Raw genomic sequence first — 18,576 nt, 5'->3', positions numbered from 1 at the left:
TTGCCCGCAACGATTGTGCAATAATACAATAATAAGAATAGGAAGAATAAGACATTTGTGCAATAATACAAGTAATAAGAATAAGACATAACAGGTATATGTACAGTACATAAAGTGATTGGTGATCAGCTTGGAGGGTTTTTGATTTTATTTTATTAAGGATCCCCATTAGCTGGTGCGATAGACCCTCACCACCCCAACAACAGCCTGTTCAAGCTGCTGCGGTCAGGCAAACGCCTGCGAACACCAGCAACTAGGACAGAGAGACTCTGGCTCAGCTTCTTCCCTCAGGCCATCAGAGCCTTGAACACTGAACTCTCCACACACAAGCACACATGAGCACACACACAACACACACACACTGTACACGCTCACACACTAGCAGCCACTTTAACATGAGCACACACACACTCATGCTGCACACGCTCACACTTATGGTCACTTTACAAAAGGAAAGGTCACTTTAAGAATAGTATAACTTGAGATTGTATAATATAGCATTGTATAGCAGTGTACATAAAGACCCAGTGCCTCATCCGTAGCTAACAGTGTATTGCACTACCACAGGCCCTAGCATGTCCTACCATGCTCTGTAAAAACTCATGTACATATACCGATATGCCCTACTTTGATTACTTATTATTATTATTATTATTATTGCACAATGTCGTTCTATTGGATTCTATTATATTATTATTATTGTATTATGCACAATCGCTGCGGGCAAGACCCCCCGCATTTCATTGTATACTTGTATGCCGTGACAAATAAAACTCTTGACTTGACTTGACTTGATAGTAACCAGCTAGTCTTCCTGGGGTCCACACACAAAAAAACATACAAAAACAATCACTATTGCAAAAACTAAATTATTAAAAGTCAGTACACACAATGCATAATGAAACTACTGTAACAATTAAGATAGCAAAAATTACATTAGTGTAAAACAAAAACTAAAAATTACTTTACAGTGTTAAAAACAATTTAAAAAACTATTTAAGATTCTTTTTAAAAGTGAATCTACTGTAAATGCAGCAGAGGTTCCGAGGCAGGCCATTCCAAAGAGTTAATGCTCTAAAAATAAAAGATCTCCCCAAAGCGCTGGTTCTAGGACCTGGCAATTCAAGCTGCCCACTACTGGAACCTCTAGTGTAATGCTCGTGCACAGTGTTACTAAAAACAATCTGATTATGTATAAAAACAGGAGTTTTACTGCTCATGACCAACTTGAACAGCACAAGTATATTAAACGACAATCCATTTTCAACGTTAAGCCAAGAGAGGCGGGCATGCATACGGCTCACATTAGTAAGTAAGTAAGTAAGTAAGTAAGTATTTATAAAGCACCTTTCATACATGTCATGTAGCTCAAAGTGCTGTACACAATTATAGGCATATATAACGATAAAAGCAATAAAGTCATAGTGATCAGTTAAGATCAAAATAAAAAATAATAATAATAATAATAGTAACGTAAAAATGAAAATAACGTAAAAACAGTCATTTGCTTACCAGTTTGGGAGAACAGGTCCGCACAAACATTTCCGCTCAGTGGCAACCGGAAGTGCACTAAACCAATGCACTTGTATGGTAGCAATGTTTAGCTCTTATAACGCTAGTGTAGTTACATTTTTATCAGTGGTCATAGTTGGGTCCATAGTGCTTTACCAAGTCCCATGGATCCATCAGTGGCCGTGTATTGTGGTAGAAAGAAAGAAAAAGAAAACGTATAAAGAAAACAGTCTAAAGTTTGAAAGTTTGGGAGGTCCGCAAAAATTAGACCTTAGTGAGCAGCCCAGTACCAACCGTGCTGCCCTGTTCTGGACCACCTGGAGCTTCCTGAGGTCACCACTGGCAGCAGATGACCACATCGCAGAGCAATAGTCAAGATGACATAAAACTAAACTTTGCACTATCTGACATATAAGGGGACGGGCAACAAAAGAAGCGCATTTCCTGGAAATACCAATTGCTCTTCCCATTTTTAAAACAATATAATTAATATGCTGAGACCAAGACAGAGTGCAATCCAGCATCACTCCAAGGAGTTTAGTACTTTCAACTTGTTGAACTGCCGAATTACACAAGTTTAAATTAAGTTTTGGATTTGTAGATAACCTGTGCCTTGTTCCCAGCACAATACATTTGATGGTATGATGAGGGGATGATGGTGTTAAACTCCGAGCTGAAATCAATGAACAGAAGTCGCACGTACGTGTCCTTCTGGTCCAGATGGAGGAGGGCAGGGTGTAGTGCTGCGGAGATGGTGGTAGGCAAACTGGTAGGGGTCAAGTGAGGGTGGTAGGCAGGGTTTAAGGTGAGCCAGGACTAGCCTCTTGAAGCACTTCATGATGGTGGAGGTGAGTGCTACATATATAGCATGTATATAGCATAGGCTATAGTAGGGCTGCACGATTAATCGAAATAAAATTGCGATCTCGATTCATAGATCTATGCAATCTCATTTCTGAATTATGACGATTTAAAAATAAAATAAAAATGTTTACTTAACTTTTATTTTTATTTTTTATTGATCTTTTTCCCCCTCCTTTTTCCTCCGATTTTCTCCCATCCCAATGTTAGTCGTTATGCCAATTCCCAATCCCCTTCCTGGTCGCTGCGCACTTACCCCCCACAGTCGGTCTGGGAGAGTGGAGGCTATCACGTGCTTCCTCCGACACACGTCTAGCCAATCAACCGCTTCTTTTCACCTGGCAGCACGGACTCTCACTGAGAGGGCGTAGCGTATGGAAGGATCACACTATCCCACTTAGATCCTATCCACGCTTAGCAGGCGCCCCGACCGAACTGTAGGAGTCGCTGTTTACAACGACCCGGACCCACCCCGCCAGCTTCTCCCACCCTCTAATACTGCCAATTGTATTAGTGTGAACGGCCAGCCAAGCTGGTGACAACCCCGGAGCTGTGAGCTGGATTCGAACATCCTAGCGTCTCCGGGGTTGGTGACGAACGCAATCTTCGCTACGCCACCTGACCGCCTTTTACTTAACTTTTGACGATTCTGACGATTCTGACTTGAGTTATTTTGTATGTTACAAGAGACTTTTAAGTCAAGCACTTTCATATGTTATGTTTAAGTTTAAGTCAAGCACTTTGATATGTTATGTTGTCTGTTTAAGAAAGAGTGCAATAAATGATTTTATTGAATCGCCCAGCCCTAGGCTATAGCATAGCATAGCATATAGCATGTATAGCACATAGGCTATACTATAGCATATATAGCATAAAATCTGATACCAAGAAACGTGTAACAGCATGTTTAACACATATAAGCATGTTACACCTCTCTAATGGAGAAACATTTATTATATATTTCAATAGTTCTTGTCCAGTGTATGTAGCCTCTACACCAAGTGTGACAAACTCAGAACACTATTATTTTCAGTTTACCCAGACTTTAACTAGAAAACTCCTTTTCTTGAGTCCATGTAATGGAGTGTGTGTGTGTGTGTGTGTGTGTGTGTGTGTGTGTGTGTGTGTGTGTGTGTGTGTGTGTGTGTGTGTGTGTGTGTACATGTTTATACACATGCATTATTTTGTACAGGGGGAGTGGGCAAGCTGTCATTCAATTGGAAGATATGTTCTGAATGAGATCCGCTGTTCTCAGCTGCCTTCTGTAGAGACAGATTATTGGTTTCTCCCAGAGAGAGAGAGAGAGAGAGAGAGAGAGAGAGAGAGAGAGAGAGAGGTGTGTCTCAGATGGCAAACATTTCATATTTACAGTCCTGCCTGTCAGTGTCCATCTGTCTGTCTCTTTATATTATCTTTCTCTAATCCACCCTAGCATAACTAACCTTTAAAACCTTAAAAAATTCATAAAACCCTAAGGTTTTATGAACAAACTCCATGTCAAAACCAAGCACACTATGTTTGCATGCAGTAGCCTTAGGTCACCTCCTGTCAGCATTCCTTATCTTACCATATGGATTTAGAATGTCCAGCAGCTAGTTCTGATCATGTCAGAGACATGTTTTCACGTTTTCAAGTTTTGTTTTATTTGTCACATATAAGGTAGGCCATTACAGTGAAATGCTTGGTTCTGTATGAGCCCCCATTTTATTTTTTACATTATACTACATATACAATATACAAACCTATACAACCTAAAGTACAAAATGCAAACAATGAGGTACAAAATGCAAACTTAAAAAAAAGCTAAAATGCTAAAATAAGGTATGGATGTGGTGCAAATATTTTTGTAATACATTTATACAAATGTGGTCTAGTGTTAAAAGGTGTACCTCTTATCAAGCGGGGAGAAAAGTGGCAATTATTTTACTTTAACTTGAGGACTGCATACTTTTTTTGTAAACCAAAACAACATACTTTATACTTATAGCACATGCATGAGCCTGGTCTCTTTTGAAAGATGACATTCTCAAGTTTCTGATTCCAGGAAAAGAATGCACTTTTAGTGCTAACTTAATAGAGTAACATAGGTCTGAACTTGAGTTGTAGAAAAACTTGTTACTCAAGTTTTTCTGTAGTAGTTAGTAGTCCAGAGGTATAGTATTATGATTATGATGAATTGAAAATGGGGGACCCTGATGTAAACAAGACGAAAGTCTTTCTCTGGTCTGCATCCCCTTAACAATTGTGTGTATTGAGCTGTACTGTATTGTACCCATTCTCCCAAATTTTCAATCAATCAATCAATCAATCAATCAATCAATCAATCAATCAATCAATCAATCAATCAATCAAGTATTTCCCCAGAAGGTGGAATGGCTTACAAATCCAGACGGAGCCATAGCCTTATGTAGTACATATCCACATTTCATAAAGATACATTCAGAAATGAGTGATTAGGAGTGATTTTGGTAAACTGTGTACAAAGAAAAACTCAGTTTTCTCATAGACTTCAATTAATTCGGCAGTTTTTCTCTTCCTGTATTCGTGTTTTAGTTTTTTTTTGTTTTGTTTTTTTAGATCCCCATGTGGGGTATCATTGGAAAGCCACACTCATTGGCTACAACCCTCCACAATCTTTAATTAGATATATATTGTATTACAAAATATGCACACCCGAGCCACTAGGGGTCGCCAAAGTGCCGGTTGTAAAAAGTCCAAAAAACTTCCCATATGTGGGACGTTGCATGCTAAGAGGTTTTAAAGTTAATGTTAATGGTGAGTGTTTAAAGTGAGTATGTGCATGTGTACTTTGCACAATTTTGTCACCTGAAAGGGCTATCCACAGGCAACAAATGGGGCTTTAATTCGATACTGTATTACAAAATATGCACACCCGAGCCACTAGGGGTCGCCAAAGTGCCGGTTGCAAAAAGTCCAAAAAACGTCCCATATGTGGTTTTAAAGTTAATGTTAATGGTGAGTGTTTAAAGTGAGTATGTGCATGTGGATGTGTGTGCAATGATGTAGATGTAGATGGATGGGTTAGTGTTGCATAGAGTCATTGAGCATCCTGATAGAAGCCTGGGGATAGAAGCTCCTTCTGAGTCTCTCTATACTGGCCATGAGACTCCGGTAGCGCTTGCCTGACCGCAGCAGTGCAAAGAGGCAGTTGTTTGGGTGGCTAGAGTCTTTGACTATTCTCTTAGCCATGGCCCTGCCTTAGTCTGACAGTGTAGTGTTGACAGGAATGGCAACAACGGCTAAGTAGTTGTAGCCGTGGGATTAATGATGTGAGGGACTGGGAATCTGTATTTCTTTTCATCAAACGTGGATATTAATAGTTTTAAGTGTACATAAGACTCTTAAGGTGGTGTAGGGCAGTGGTTCTCAACATGGGGTCCGGGGGTTCCCAAGGGTCCTAGAGGAGGAGTCCCCAGGAAAAATTGGATTTGATGATGTCACTATTTTGTAATTGACTAGAAGTCAGCCCAATGAGTGAAACAATTACCTGTTTCACTTTCCCTACTGTTATCTCCGTAACTACAGTCCACTATAGTTATGGAATTCTGGACTAAATCATGTCTAACAACAAAAGTCTTCTCAGATGGAGGTTCCTGGGACACAATTTTATCAAAGGGGCATCTGCTGCCTTCATGTGTATCAATTTGGGTCTTTGGTTCTAGTTAATGAAGGTCTGGAGCAGGTATAGAGAGGGTTGGTTCTAGTTGATGATGGTCTGGAGCAGGTATAGAGAGGGTTGGTTCTAGTTAATGATGGTCTGGAGCAGGTATAGAGAGGGTTGGTTCTAGTTGATGAAGGTCTGGAGCAGGTATAGAGAGGGTTGGTTCTAGTTGATGATGGTCTGGAGCAGGTATAGAGAGGGTTGGTTATAGTTGATGATGGTCTGGAGCAGGTATAGAGAGGGTTGGTTCTAGTTGATGAAGGTCTGGTCAGTGCTCAGAGCAGGTATATCAATCAATCAGATTTATTTATATAGCACATTTAACATGACACATGTTAACCAAAGTGCTGTACAGAGGGTAGATACATAGATACATAGATGATGGGAGGAGAACCATGCTAGTGCAGTGCCACTGACACCAACCCCATGTTGGAGACGATCTAATAAAATGTTGTGATCAACAGTGTCGAAAGCTTTAAACGGCCTTTTCAAGTATTTTTGACAGAAAAGGAAGCTTGGAAATGGGCATGTAATTACTGTTCTGGGTGGGGTCAAGGTTTGGTTTTTTCAATAGGGGCTGGACTACTGCATGTTTAAAGCAGGATGGAACAGTACCAGTTGCCACTTGCCACACAGTAAATTTTACTCAAACTGAGTAGTGAGTACGATTTACTCACTTGGGCTCAAATGGACTCAGTTTGAGTAAAATTTACTGTGCAGGGAGCTGTTAATAATAGTACTGTATTGTACCCATTCTGCAATCTGTTAAATAAAGTTTTCATTCATTCATTCATTCATTCATTCATTCATTCATTCATTCATTCATTCATTCATTCATTCATTCAAAATGTTACTTGGTAACCAAATAAAAAGAAGAGGGAATTATTTTCATGTGACATTATGCCCGGAGAGATTTAAATAATGTTGTTCAACAGATTTTTCCAGTAAAAAGAGGTAATTACCAGATAACGGAAACCCTGACCAATTGCCAGCAGCAGCGCGTCTTATCTTCCTCCCATGACAGACATTGGTATACAGAGGAATTTGCCCGTCGGGCTTCTTGTTTTTAGTACAAATATTACATTGATGAAAATCTGAACATCTGACCTTAGTTGACACACAGTACAGCTGTCTCTGTTTATTTGGTGAGTAATCCTGTGTAGCTCATTGGGCTGGCGTGCTTGAGCATGGCACTAACTCTGCCTGAAAAAAAATTATGCAATCATTCCATTGTAAAGCACTTTGTGTCCAAGTACTATAGCATAAATGCAAGTTAGTTATTCATTATTGTGTATTGTGCCAAAGTGTCATGGTAGACCAAAGGGAAAGCATAGTATGTATCAAGAGTGGTGAGACACCCCCCTCACGATACCTAATCAGAGGACCTAATCTGACTGTCATGTGTTTAATCAGGGCCACCGCGTGGAGTGAGGAGGCCACTCCTCTACTGAGCTCCATGCAGATGACCAGTGATGGACACATCATCACCACGAGCCCTACAGTAAGTACTGAAGTAGTAGTAGTAGTAGTAGTAGTAGTAGTAGTAGTAGTAGTAGTAGTAGTAGTAGTTTTATTCAAGTAGTCATCACCACAATACAATAATATGCACAATCATTTAACAATATTTGATTTGGCAGTGACTGAAAAGGTACAGACTGAAGCATAATGCTTATACATGCCTGTCCTATTTTCTTAACAAAATTAAGACTCCAAAACGGTATTCTAAAAGAAAATAACAAAAAAATTATTATTCACATTTATAATCAAAAATAGCTATACTAACAATTTTCTTAAAAACCAAAAGCGAATTACTCATTCTTAAATGTATATCAGCATTGTTCCACAAGTTAACCCCAACAACAGAAATACACCTCTTTTTAATCAGTTTCTTAGCTTTTTGAACAGTAAATTTACAAATATCTCTCAAATCATATTTTCTTTCATTGAAAAGTATTCTTGTATTGAAAAAAACCTTTGCACACCGTCCGGGAGTAACTTTGATTTAGCTCTGTACATTATTTGCATACTTTTATAATAAACCAAATCATTAAATTTCATAACATGAGACTTTATGAACAGTGGATTTGTGTGGTCATAGACAGTAACCAGCCTTAAAAAGGCTCCGAATGGCCCGCTTTTGCAGTAAGACTATCGGATTTACAGTCTTTTTAAATGTCGACCCCCATACTTCCACACCCCATCTGTAAATTAGACATTGCTGCTGCCGGACCAAATGTTGCACGCTGTGTCCATATGGGCTCGGACACTGCAGTAGGTAGACCTTTATCTATAAAGCTATTCTGGGTAAATTCTGCTGTTGCCTCACAGCGGTCCTGGGTTCAAACCCCAGTAGGGGCCTTTCTGTGTTTGCATGTTCTCCCCGCGGTCTCCTCCGGGTATTTCAGTTTCCTCCCACACCAAAAGACCAGAAGACAAGCATGCTAGGTTTCCTGCCATTGCCCTTAGGTACTAGCATTACAACTGGAGTTGGTCCCCAAGCGCCACACTGTGTGACTGCACGCTGCTCTTAAATAGTTAGGATGGATCTAACCTCGTTCCCAGTTTTATCTATGTGAGATAATCCATAGGATGGATCAAATGCAGAGGTTTCCCCAAGGGGTTTAATAAAGGGACAATTTAACAGCTTAATATTGCACAGAGATCAGACTGTAAATGTAGTCTAACATTCCGAGATGCTGTCTTTCCCAAATGCTTGGACAGAGACGGGAAAGAAAGTTTGCATGTCCCTCTCCTCTTGCAACATGGTCTCATCAGAAAACGTAAATAAAGTACTAATCGACCCCGGGGAAAAAGGTACATAATGTACGTTATGTTATAGCCATGAGTAATATATTTACGTCTTGTATAAGTCATATATTTATGTTTTGTTTTGGCAAAAGTCCAAAACAAACACTGCGACCGGGAGTCGAACCAACAATGATTGTAGTTGCAGGTGAGTGACTAATCCACCCATCCACCCTGATCCAAACACAGCAATACTATGATGATGGTTTGTTTTTAACATTTAATGGTTATGGTTAAGATATCAAGTTAGGGTTACAGTTAGGGTTCAACGGTTAAGGTAACAGTGTGGTTAAGGTTAGGGTAAGGGTTTGGGCGAGGCTTTCAGAAAAGTATATCTCTGTAGTCTTGAGGTAAAGGCACTTGCCTCCCATGCTCGAGTCCTGGGTTTGTTCCCCAGCAGGGGAACTCAAAGGTTTTCTGAAAACATAAAAGGTTTTAAATGTAATGTAATATACGTACTTATTTGTAATATGCACACATTGTAAATTTTTTCGTAAATATGTCAATATATTACTTATAGCTATAACATAACGTACAATATGTACCGGTACCTTTTTCCTGTGGTGCGATTAGTACTTTATTTACATATTTTAAGTGAGATCGGGCTGCCTCTTGGCAGAAGGACTAACTAAAGGATTTGGTTACTCTGTCTGAATTGAAAGCACTTGTAAGATCAATGGTGAATGATTCTCTTGGTAATTGTCTCTGATCTATTGTATTCATATTGTTTTTCGGATTGTGATGCAGACCATCTCCATATGTCATATGTTTCTGTTATGTAATTAGTCTTGTCTGTAACTTTTATGCTGCGGTCTTGGCCAGGCCCTGCTCCTCATACATCACTTAGCTTAACTCTTGCTAATTGGCATCTGGTTAGCTATGTTTCTCAAACACGTGTGCAGGATTGATTAGACAAGCGTGGATTCAATTATCTAGGATAATTGTGTGCTCCCGTTTTGGCATAAAGAGAACGTGAGTAGAGAGATTAAACCATGAGAATAGGGATGTCCCGAAACATTTGAGTATACAGTACAACAGCATGCTATTGCTGACATTTGAACTTAAATTATTATAAATTATATAACATTATATAAATAGAATAATATTTTAACATAAAATGTTGTGTTTCCCTGAACAAACATGGCACTGAGTAGTAGTATCTGAGTAGCTTTACGAGTACGAGTACATGGGCACAGTATCGGGACGTCCCTAATGATGAACAACCCTATGATTGGCTGATGGAGGAATTATTAAGACCACTCACTTTGTCTCGGTTGAGGACGAATTAATGGAAGGATATGAGGAACAAATGTAATCCATATGGTAATAAATAAAACTGCCAAAACATCTAAATTGAGACTAGGGATGCACCGATCCGACTTTTTCAGTCCCGATACCGATACCGATACCTGGGTTTGGGTATCGGCCAATACCGATACCGATCTGATACCAATTGTAAAAAAAAAATCTTCCAAAAAAGTCAAAAAAATATTTATCCACGTTTTATTTTATTTTTATATTTAAATATATTTTGTTTTTAAGAATTGTAAATGATCACAAGTGTGTTTTTGATTTGTTGTAAACAAAGACAGTAAATAAACTTCATTCATTCAATTAATAAACTTTATGTCTCACTGTCACTGTGTGGAAGAGACTGGGATCATTCTTTTGTGCAAGGCAACATCAGGCTTGACTTAAAACATTACTTTCCTAACCTAGTGAAACTAAATGTAACAAATTAACACATAGATATAAATGTACTGAATGGTTATTTCTTATTTTATTTATTATTATAAATAAAAAAAATCCGATACCCGATCCAGCTATTTTACTGATATCGGCGGCCGATACCGATACCAATATCGGATCGGTGCATCCCTAATTGAGACAACAAGCGTGGCCGATATTTGCAGATAATCTAAATGCATATATTGTAAAACATATGATCTGTATCGGGATATATTATGTGTATAATGAAATGATCAGATCTCGCACTTGCTTTTATACCTGCTATTAACATATGATCTGTATCTGGATATTGTATTGTGTATAATGAAATGATCAGATCTCGCTTTTACACCTGCTATTTATATGTGTTCTCATCTGCATTCTGTCCGCATTGTGATTGGATCTAATTTCTCACGTGCGACATGCAAACATCCAAAGCATGCAAGTAGACAATTAATTACAGTACAATCAATATTGTAATACTGGTCTCTGTCATTTTCAGATAGCCTCCATTCATTGTCATACATTTCTGGTTACATATTTATAAATGGTGCAAGGCCACCTCTTGGTTATACTGTATAACTTGCACTTAGTTCTTCATTTGGCAGTTATAGTCCCTAGCCTGGCACACAGACATACGGAACAAGATGCAAGCTAACTTAGCTTAGCTTTGGGTCTAACATTAGCACACAGAGAAGTAAACAAATAATAATGTTACAGTCGCCTCCATGGTGGTGATGTGTTGGTGTCTTGTCTCTCATCCTGTAATGAATTCCTGGTGCTTTAATCACATTATACTGTGATTCTCCATGCCTCATACTAGCAAACAGTCCTCCCCACTGTAAAGAAGCCATGCATGCATGAAGCTAAACTTCCATAACGTTATGAAGCCCCAGGCCAGAGCACACTGCTCACACGACAGCCTGTTGCCTTGGTAACACGCAGAGAAATAAAGAAATCGACTTTTTCAAACATGATTACAGCACCAGGAAAGATATACGTGTACAGATACAAATAGATGGGGTGGATATTGAAAGAGTTTCTGAAATAAAATGTCTTGGTGTCACGATTGACGAAAAAATTGATTGGAAATCACATATTAAACATGTTCAAACCAAATTGGCAAGGAGCATTTCAGTAATAAACAAACTCAAAGTAAAGCAAGTCCTGGATCACAAATCACTCCATATTCTCTACCGTGTTCACTAGTTTCACCATATTTAACCTACTGCATCGAACTCTGGGGAAATAATTACAAATGCTCATTATACCCATTAACTATCCTCCAGAAAAGAGCTGTGCGCATCATTCACAAGGTTTGATATCTGGACCATACTCATTCACTATTCTTACAGTAAAAAATATATAGATGTACTGATATTGTACTGTATCAAACTGCACAAATAATGTATAAAGCCAAAAATTATTTAAGGGGAAAATTTTATTTTAAAAGATACAGTATTCGAACAACCATGAAAAGTCTTTGTATTTCAATTTGTAGAGTAAAATTATGGAACAGTCTGATTGTGGAGTTAAAGCAATGTCAAAACATAAAACTGTTTAAAATAATAAATAATGTGTGTGTGTGTGTGTGTGTGTGTGTGTGTGTGTGTGTGTGTGTGTGTGTGTGTGTGTGTGTGTGTGTGTGTGTGTGTGTGTGCGTGCGTGCGTGTGTAGGTAGGTAGGTAGGTAGGTAGGTAGGTACAGTATGTATATATATATGTAGGTATGTCGTTGTATATATGTATATAAAATGGCTAGAGGAACTATACAGGGTAACCTACAGTTTGGGCAAATAATAAGGAATTCAGATTTTTTTTTTATCAAAACCAATTTCATTATAAGTCTTAACCATAAAGAAAGCAGCTAGTTATAAATGAGTATAAGTATGATTTGAGTAAAAAGGTTTAAATAAGTAAAACATTTTATAAGTGTATACTTCTTCCCACTCCTTTTCAAATATGTAATGACAACATTTTGTTAGACTTTTGTGTTTTTGTGTTTAATACATTTATATATTTGAATTGCTTATCTGTACTTGTTGTTTGTTTGTTGTTGTTGCATATTTTAAATAAACTTCAATCAATCAATCAATCAATCAATCAATCAATCAATCAATCAATCAATTATGGGATAAGAGACATCACTCCAAAACGTCACCATGGTAGGTCAAATAGATTTAATTGACTACCAGACCATCGGCCAGGTGCTCATTTACACCTGGCCGACTCTGCTCGGGAAGATCCGATCACAATGTGAGCCAGACCACCTCCGGATCTGATCGCATTCCGATCGTGACGTGTAACTGTGTGCATTTACGCCTTGCATTTTTCATTATCCAGATAAGATATCAAGGTACAGATGGCACGTTAATACCAGGTGTACTGCACATGGGGTCCATGTTCCCCCTCAACCCTTCTGTGCATGGAGCCGTTCCAGGCTTTACATCTTAACGCCAGCTGAGAATACACAACAGTCTGTGATAATAAAAATGGAACTCAAAATGGACAGCGAGAAGAAGGGAAAAAAAACTCCTTACAGGTGCTGGACAGAAGGAAGGCATGAACAATAGGAACAGAGTCCAGACACGGAATAAGATGCTCCCAAGTGGATTGAATATGATGATTCAATTTAATTAGATTAAATTCAATTGAATTAAAATGAAGTCCACTTGGGAGCGTGTCATTCAGTGTGCAGACTCTACTCTCTATTCTTCCAGTACAGTGTGTGAGCTGGACAGAATGCTGGAAGATCCTTCGACTTGTGTTTTATACAGTTTGGTGGATGACGTGCTAAACGCAGAAAAACGACAACAACAACCGGAACAAGAAGAGGTCCCGCTGTCCCTGGAGACAGTCATCCTCAGCGTCGTCCTCGCCGTCATCATCCTCATGACTGTGTTCGGCAACCTGCTGGTGATGGTGGCGCTCTGCAAAGACCGGCACCTACGGTGAGACACCTGAACCCCGTTGTCACAGTGATTTGCTCACCAGACTGTTGCTGGTCACCGGCTCTATATGTATCAATCAATCAATCAATCAATCAATCAGATTCATTTATATAGCACATTTAACATGACACGTGTCAACCAAAGTGCTGTACAGAGGGTAGATACACATAGATACATATTGACAACAATCACACTCCGTTTTATGGGAGGGCACACAGGCAAACACATAGGAAAACAGGGCATGAGTCAGTGAACGGGAAAGGCTAGTAGGTAGAAGTGGGTTTTGAGCCTCGATTTGAAGGAGGTGGGGATGCTGTTCCACAGTTCATAACAGTTCACAGTTCATGTACTGTATATAACTACATATCGCAGCCGGTCAAATGAATGTTGAGTAGGGCTGCCGACTCGTAGTCGATTAGTCAATTCATCTTAGAGTTATTTCCTGAAAGATGGTAAGCTGGTAAACACTAGATTTAAAGAGGTCCTTCTGCATTCCTGCATGTGGAAAACTCTAAATATTACATAATATTATTTGTCGAAATAAACTAATCGATTAGTCTGCAAATTCTGTGACTACCGTATTAATATAATAATAATAATAATAATAATAATAATAATAATAATAATAATAATAATAATAATAATAATAATAATAATAATAATAATAATAATAATAATAATACTTTATTTGTATAGCACTTTTCATACAGAAGTTGCAGTTCAAAGTGCTTCACAACAGTAAAAATATAGGCATAAGCGAGCATGAGCAAGGTAAGGTAAATCAGTGTTTCACATTAGGACCTAGTATCCCAATAGGTTCTCTGTTTACAGTTTCATTCAGTAATAAAATGATTCGGTTTAAAAATAGTCTAAGAATTATAAAATGGAACAGGCATACAACAGGGTATTTAACATAGAACAGTGATAAAATAGTTCAATTTTGGATTACAACAGAGCAGTGCTCTTCATTATAGTAATATTCAATATTCAAGGGGCTTTCATAATAATGGCACACAGTCATAAATTCATCAACATGTACATTTGTTATCAGCAGCGCAGAGGAGAGGGGGGTGGGGGATGGGACTGCGACTGGAGGGGCCAGGGGTGGGGGCGAGTGCAACGAGCCAAGTCTGGTTGTGGTAGGTGGTGTTGCGTAGGAGGAACGCTATGTCTTCTGTTCTTATCTCTCGACTCCCCGACGTGACCTTGTGAGTTCCATAGGCTCCAGCACACTTGAGAGTGGGAGGGGGTGCATCGGGCAGCATCGGATTGATGGGCAGCGAGTCTCTTTACAAGTTCCATGTGGAAGGCTTCCAGTCTGTCCATAGCTATCTCCATACGGTTATCGTGTTTCCGAATTAATCTTGTACAGAACCAGATCCCGATAGCGATCGCTCCCATGCCGATCAACATGAATGTGAGGATGTACAAATCCTCCACATCTTCAATCTCAAGAGAGTAAAGGCAGATTGATCCCCATTTATTCCAGCTGTCAATCGCAAAGCCAGCTTGAAATGTCCCAACTGGACACAGCGGATCAGCTGCGCTCTGCTTCCTTGAAGAAAAAATACGATCAATCGCTGCAAATGACCAGCTTACTAGTTGATCCATATTGTAGTTTGAGTAGGGAGTCAAGTCCATTGAAGAAGGTAGAATCGACACGTCTAGACCGGTTACAGGGAGGCAGTGAGGGCTGGCGATAGGAACGACCTCGACGGTCTAGGGAGTGGAGATGTGACTTGTTTCGGCAGAGAGGAGGGAGGAGGTAGTGAGATAAAATTAGCATAGAACCGACACATGAATTTGATAGGAATTTTCATTTAAATGCCTGAGCAAAGAAGTAGGTTTTAAGCTGTCTTTTGAAGATATCTAGTGAGTTGGCTTCTCTGATGTTTTGGGGTAGTTTATTCCATAGTTTTGGGGCATAGTTGATAAAGGCTGCATTACCGATCCTTTTTTGACTGTTTCTGGGAGCCTCTAGTAGTCCAGCAGTTGATGATCGCAGTGTTCTTGCTGGCCTGTAATTTATTAAAGTGTTGGTGATGTAGCTAGGTCCCTGTCCATATAGAGCTTTGTATGTAAGGAGAAGGACCTTAAAGTCGTATTAGTCTACTAAGAATTTCTTTTGTCAAGGAGGACAGCCCTGATGAGACGAACTTAAGATCCCTCGGGCAACAGTATATCATATAATTAAATATTTTCTTACACAGATGCATTCTATAGTAACTTAACATTTAATTCGGGCCACTTGTTTCTGAAACACTGAGCCTGAAGTTGTTGAAATGGTCCAGTTTGTCAAAAGTTCAACAGAGAGTCTGTCCGCTTTCTGGACGCTGCCATCTTGATTCAAATACTGTAGTTATTTTCACTCAAAGTCACGCTGGATTCAGCAGGTTAGCGTCCAGAGAGCAGAGATGTCATCTCACTACATTCATGTGACTCTGCTGTGATATGTAGATAGCGCAGCGTAGACCAGCTAACTGAACTTGTATAGCTGGAGTGGTATTGAGAAGAACCAGTAGCCTACCATACAGTTAGTTTCTGTACTAATAGAGGCCTTTCACAGAATGTTTAATATTTCAGAATTTGTCCACCATGTTGGAAGAAATAATGGTCGCTATGTACAAAACAATGGTTGCTATGTTGCTATATATGAAAAATAGATCAACAAAAACTTTATAAATTGGTGTTTTATTATTGGACCGTGTAAACAAATCACAGTAGAACAGTAATCATGTTTTTCCAGTGTTTTACCTACTCTACCACTGCAAAGAAATTAAGCATTTCCCTTAGAACGTGGTCACCAATGGTTACAGGCAGCCATGTTAGAAGAAAGAGAAGTGAATAAACATTCAGTGCAAGGCTTCTACTTGCTGGTTTGTTTACACATTTCACCAAGTCAAACTCTACCTACAGTATCTATTAATTCTTCTTCTTAGAAAGAAATGGACAGGCAACCACTTCCTAGATATACATTTAATGAATAAATGATTACATAATAAAAAAAAATTGTTTACAATACATTTAAATAAATAATTTAGTTGTGAATATGCCAACTCGGCACAGCTGCACCGTACATCATTTGGAAATTAATAGTTTGCAGAGCCACTGCCAGATGGAACATGAATGATGGGTGGCTCTGACAATGGCTGCCAGTACACTGTTGAAATGAGGTGTTCTGTGCTTCACAAGCAGATGAATACACTAGAACTGGCTGGTGTACATTTTCTTTTCTTTTTACTGTGGCTCATTTTTACATTTGCTGACCCAAATGCTTCATTCCCCTCTGCAACAAGCTCTCTTTCTCTCTTTCTGTGAGTGAGTGAGTGAGTGAGTGAGTGAGTGAGTGAGTGAGTGAGTGAGTGAGTGAGTGAGTGAGTGAGTGAGTGAGTGAGTGAGTGAGTGAGTGAGTGAGTGAGAAACTCAGTAGGATGATATCACCCAGAGGAGAGCAGACCTTTAGTCTATTTATTTCTCTACTACTTTTTTTACTGCAGTTGAAAATAGTTTATTGTCATCAGGGAATTCAGACACAAAGGCAAAACACTCACACACACACAGGGAGGCATAAATGTACACTCACACGCGCACACTCACACGCGCACACTCACATGCGCACACATACACACTCACAAACACACACGCAAAAACAGGCACACACACACACACGCACACGCACACACAGGGTGGCCAGCATGCATTGCCATCAGGATGGAGCCTGTGATCTATAGTCAACAGACGCTGGGAGAGTAAACACAGAGACGCTTCAGGAAATGGGATTTAGTCCACAAGATCTGAATCAGCCACCGTTATGACACTGACACTGATGGAAAAAACAGCTATACTTCTCTTCTCTTCATCTTTTTTCTTCTCATCTCTCCTCTCACCTCCTCTCCTCCCATCCCCTCTCCTCTCATCTCATCCCCTCTCATTTTCTCTCCTCATCACATCTCATCCCCTCTCCTCTCCTCTTCTCATAATTTATTCTATTCTGCCATCTGCCTGTTAGCAAAGTTATAAGTCCTCATCATTCTGTTGACAATGGTGCTGTTGTATTGGTGAGTCAACTCAATTTAAATCCTAAAGATAATTCAAATAAATAAAAATGGTACAGTGTAAGCAATAGGGCCCAACAATACACACCTCTCCACATATCTCCACTGATTACCCTATTTGATTTAGATTTACAAGGTCCCAGTTTGATTAAACAGTGTGGTATTGAGGGATATTCATTCCCACCCCCTGCCCAGATCTTGAACCTGCTGGTCACAAGCCCTCTTCTCTAACCTTAAGGCCACGGCTCATATCTCTTTCCTTTAGAAAGAAGAAAACCAACTACTTCATTGTCTCGCTGGCGTTCGCTGACCTGTTGGTGGCGCTAGTGGTGATGCCATTTGCTGCCATTGAGCTGATGACAGGACAGTGGCGCTACGGGGAGATCTTCTGTCTGGTTCGAACCTCGCTGGACGTCCTGCTGACCACTGCCTCAATACTGCACCTCTGCTGTATTGCACTGGACAGGTGTGTGTCAAGTCAAGTCAAGTGTTCCTTTATTGATGCTACTTTATTATCATAGCAGCATGGGGGGGAGGGGAGGTACAGGCAGGAAAAAGATAATAATAGAAATAGTAATAATAATAGTGTAGGTCACAACATGTTTACAGGAAAGTTTTGGAGTTGTATTTGGAGTGTATTTCGTGACTGTTGGGAACTAGGCTACACTGGCACACCTACTTCCAGTGAATGATGCTAAGCTAGGCTAACAGCGCGGCTGTTCCCTAAGCCTAATGCATGCAGAGAGAAGAAAATGGTATGTATCTCCTTGTCTAACTCCTGGGTAGATGGCAAATAAGCTAATTTCCCAAAAAGTTGGTGTGTTCCTTTAAGAAAGGGGGCAATTCTCGGAGTGTAACAGAAGTAATGTAACGAGTAATGTAATGAATTACTGCTCACAGAGAATAATAATTAAAGTAATAATATTACCTTTGAAATGAGTAACGATGAACATATTACTTTTCTGGAGTAACGAGCCCAACAT

General features: G+C 39.5%; 1 protein-coding gene across 6 annotated transcripts in view; it reads left to right on the top strand.

Moving 5' to 3' along the window:
- The window catches only part of LOC311236357 (5-hydroxytryptamine receptor 4), a 282,697-nt gene that overhangs the window by 90,728 nt on the left and 173,393 nt on the right, over positions 1 to 18,576 (top strand). For all 6 annotated transcript variants that reach the window (XR_014620207.1, XR_014620208.1, XM_084324008.1 and 3 more), the window contains exons 2-4: positions 7,469 to 7,556; positions 13,365 to 13,538; positions 17,859 to 18,059. Coding sequence is in view for 4 of the 6 variants with exons in the window: in XM_084324008.1 (XP_084180134.1) it covers positions 7,528 to 7,556; positions 13,365 to 13,538; positions 17,859 to 18,059 (404 nt within the window). In the remaining 2 variants the exon portion in view is untranslated. The remainder of the gene's footprint in view (positions 1 to 7,468; positions 7,557 to 13,364; positions 13,539 to 17,858; positions 18,060 to 18,576) is intronic.

The sequence above is a fragment of the Notolepis coatsorum genome (assembly GCF_963971535.1).
Source record: "Notolepis coatsorum genome assembly, chromosome: 11".
NCBI classification, from domain to species: domain Eukaryota; kingdom Metazoa; phylum Chordata; class Actinopteri; order Aulopiformes; family Paralepididae; genus Notolepis; species Notolepis coatsorum.
The sequence above is the reverse complement of the archived record's forward strand: the minus strand, read 5'-3'. Positions and strand labels throughout refer to the sequence as shown.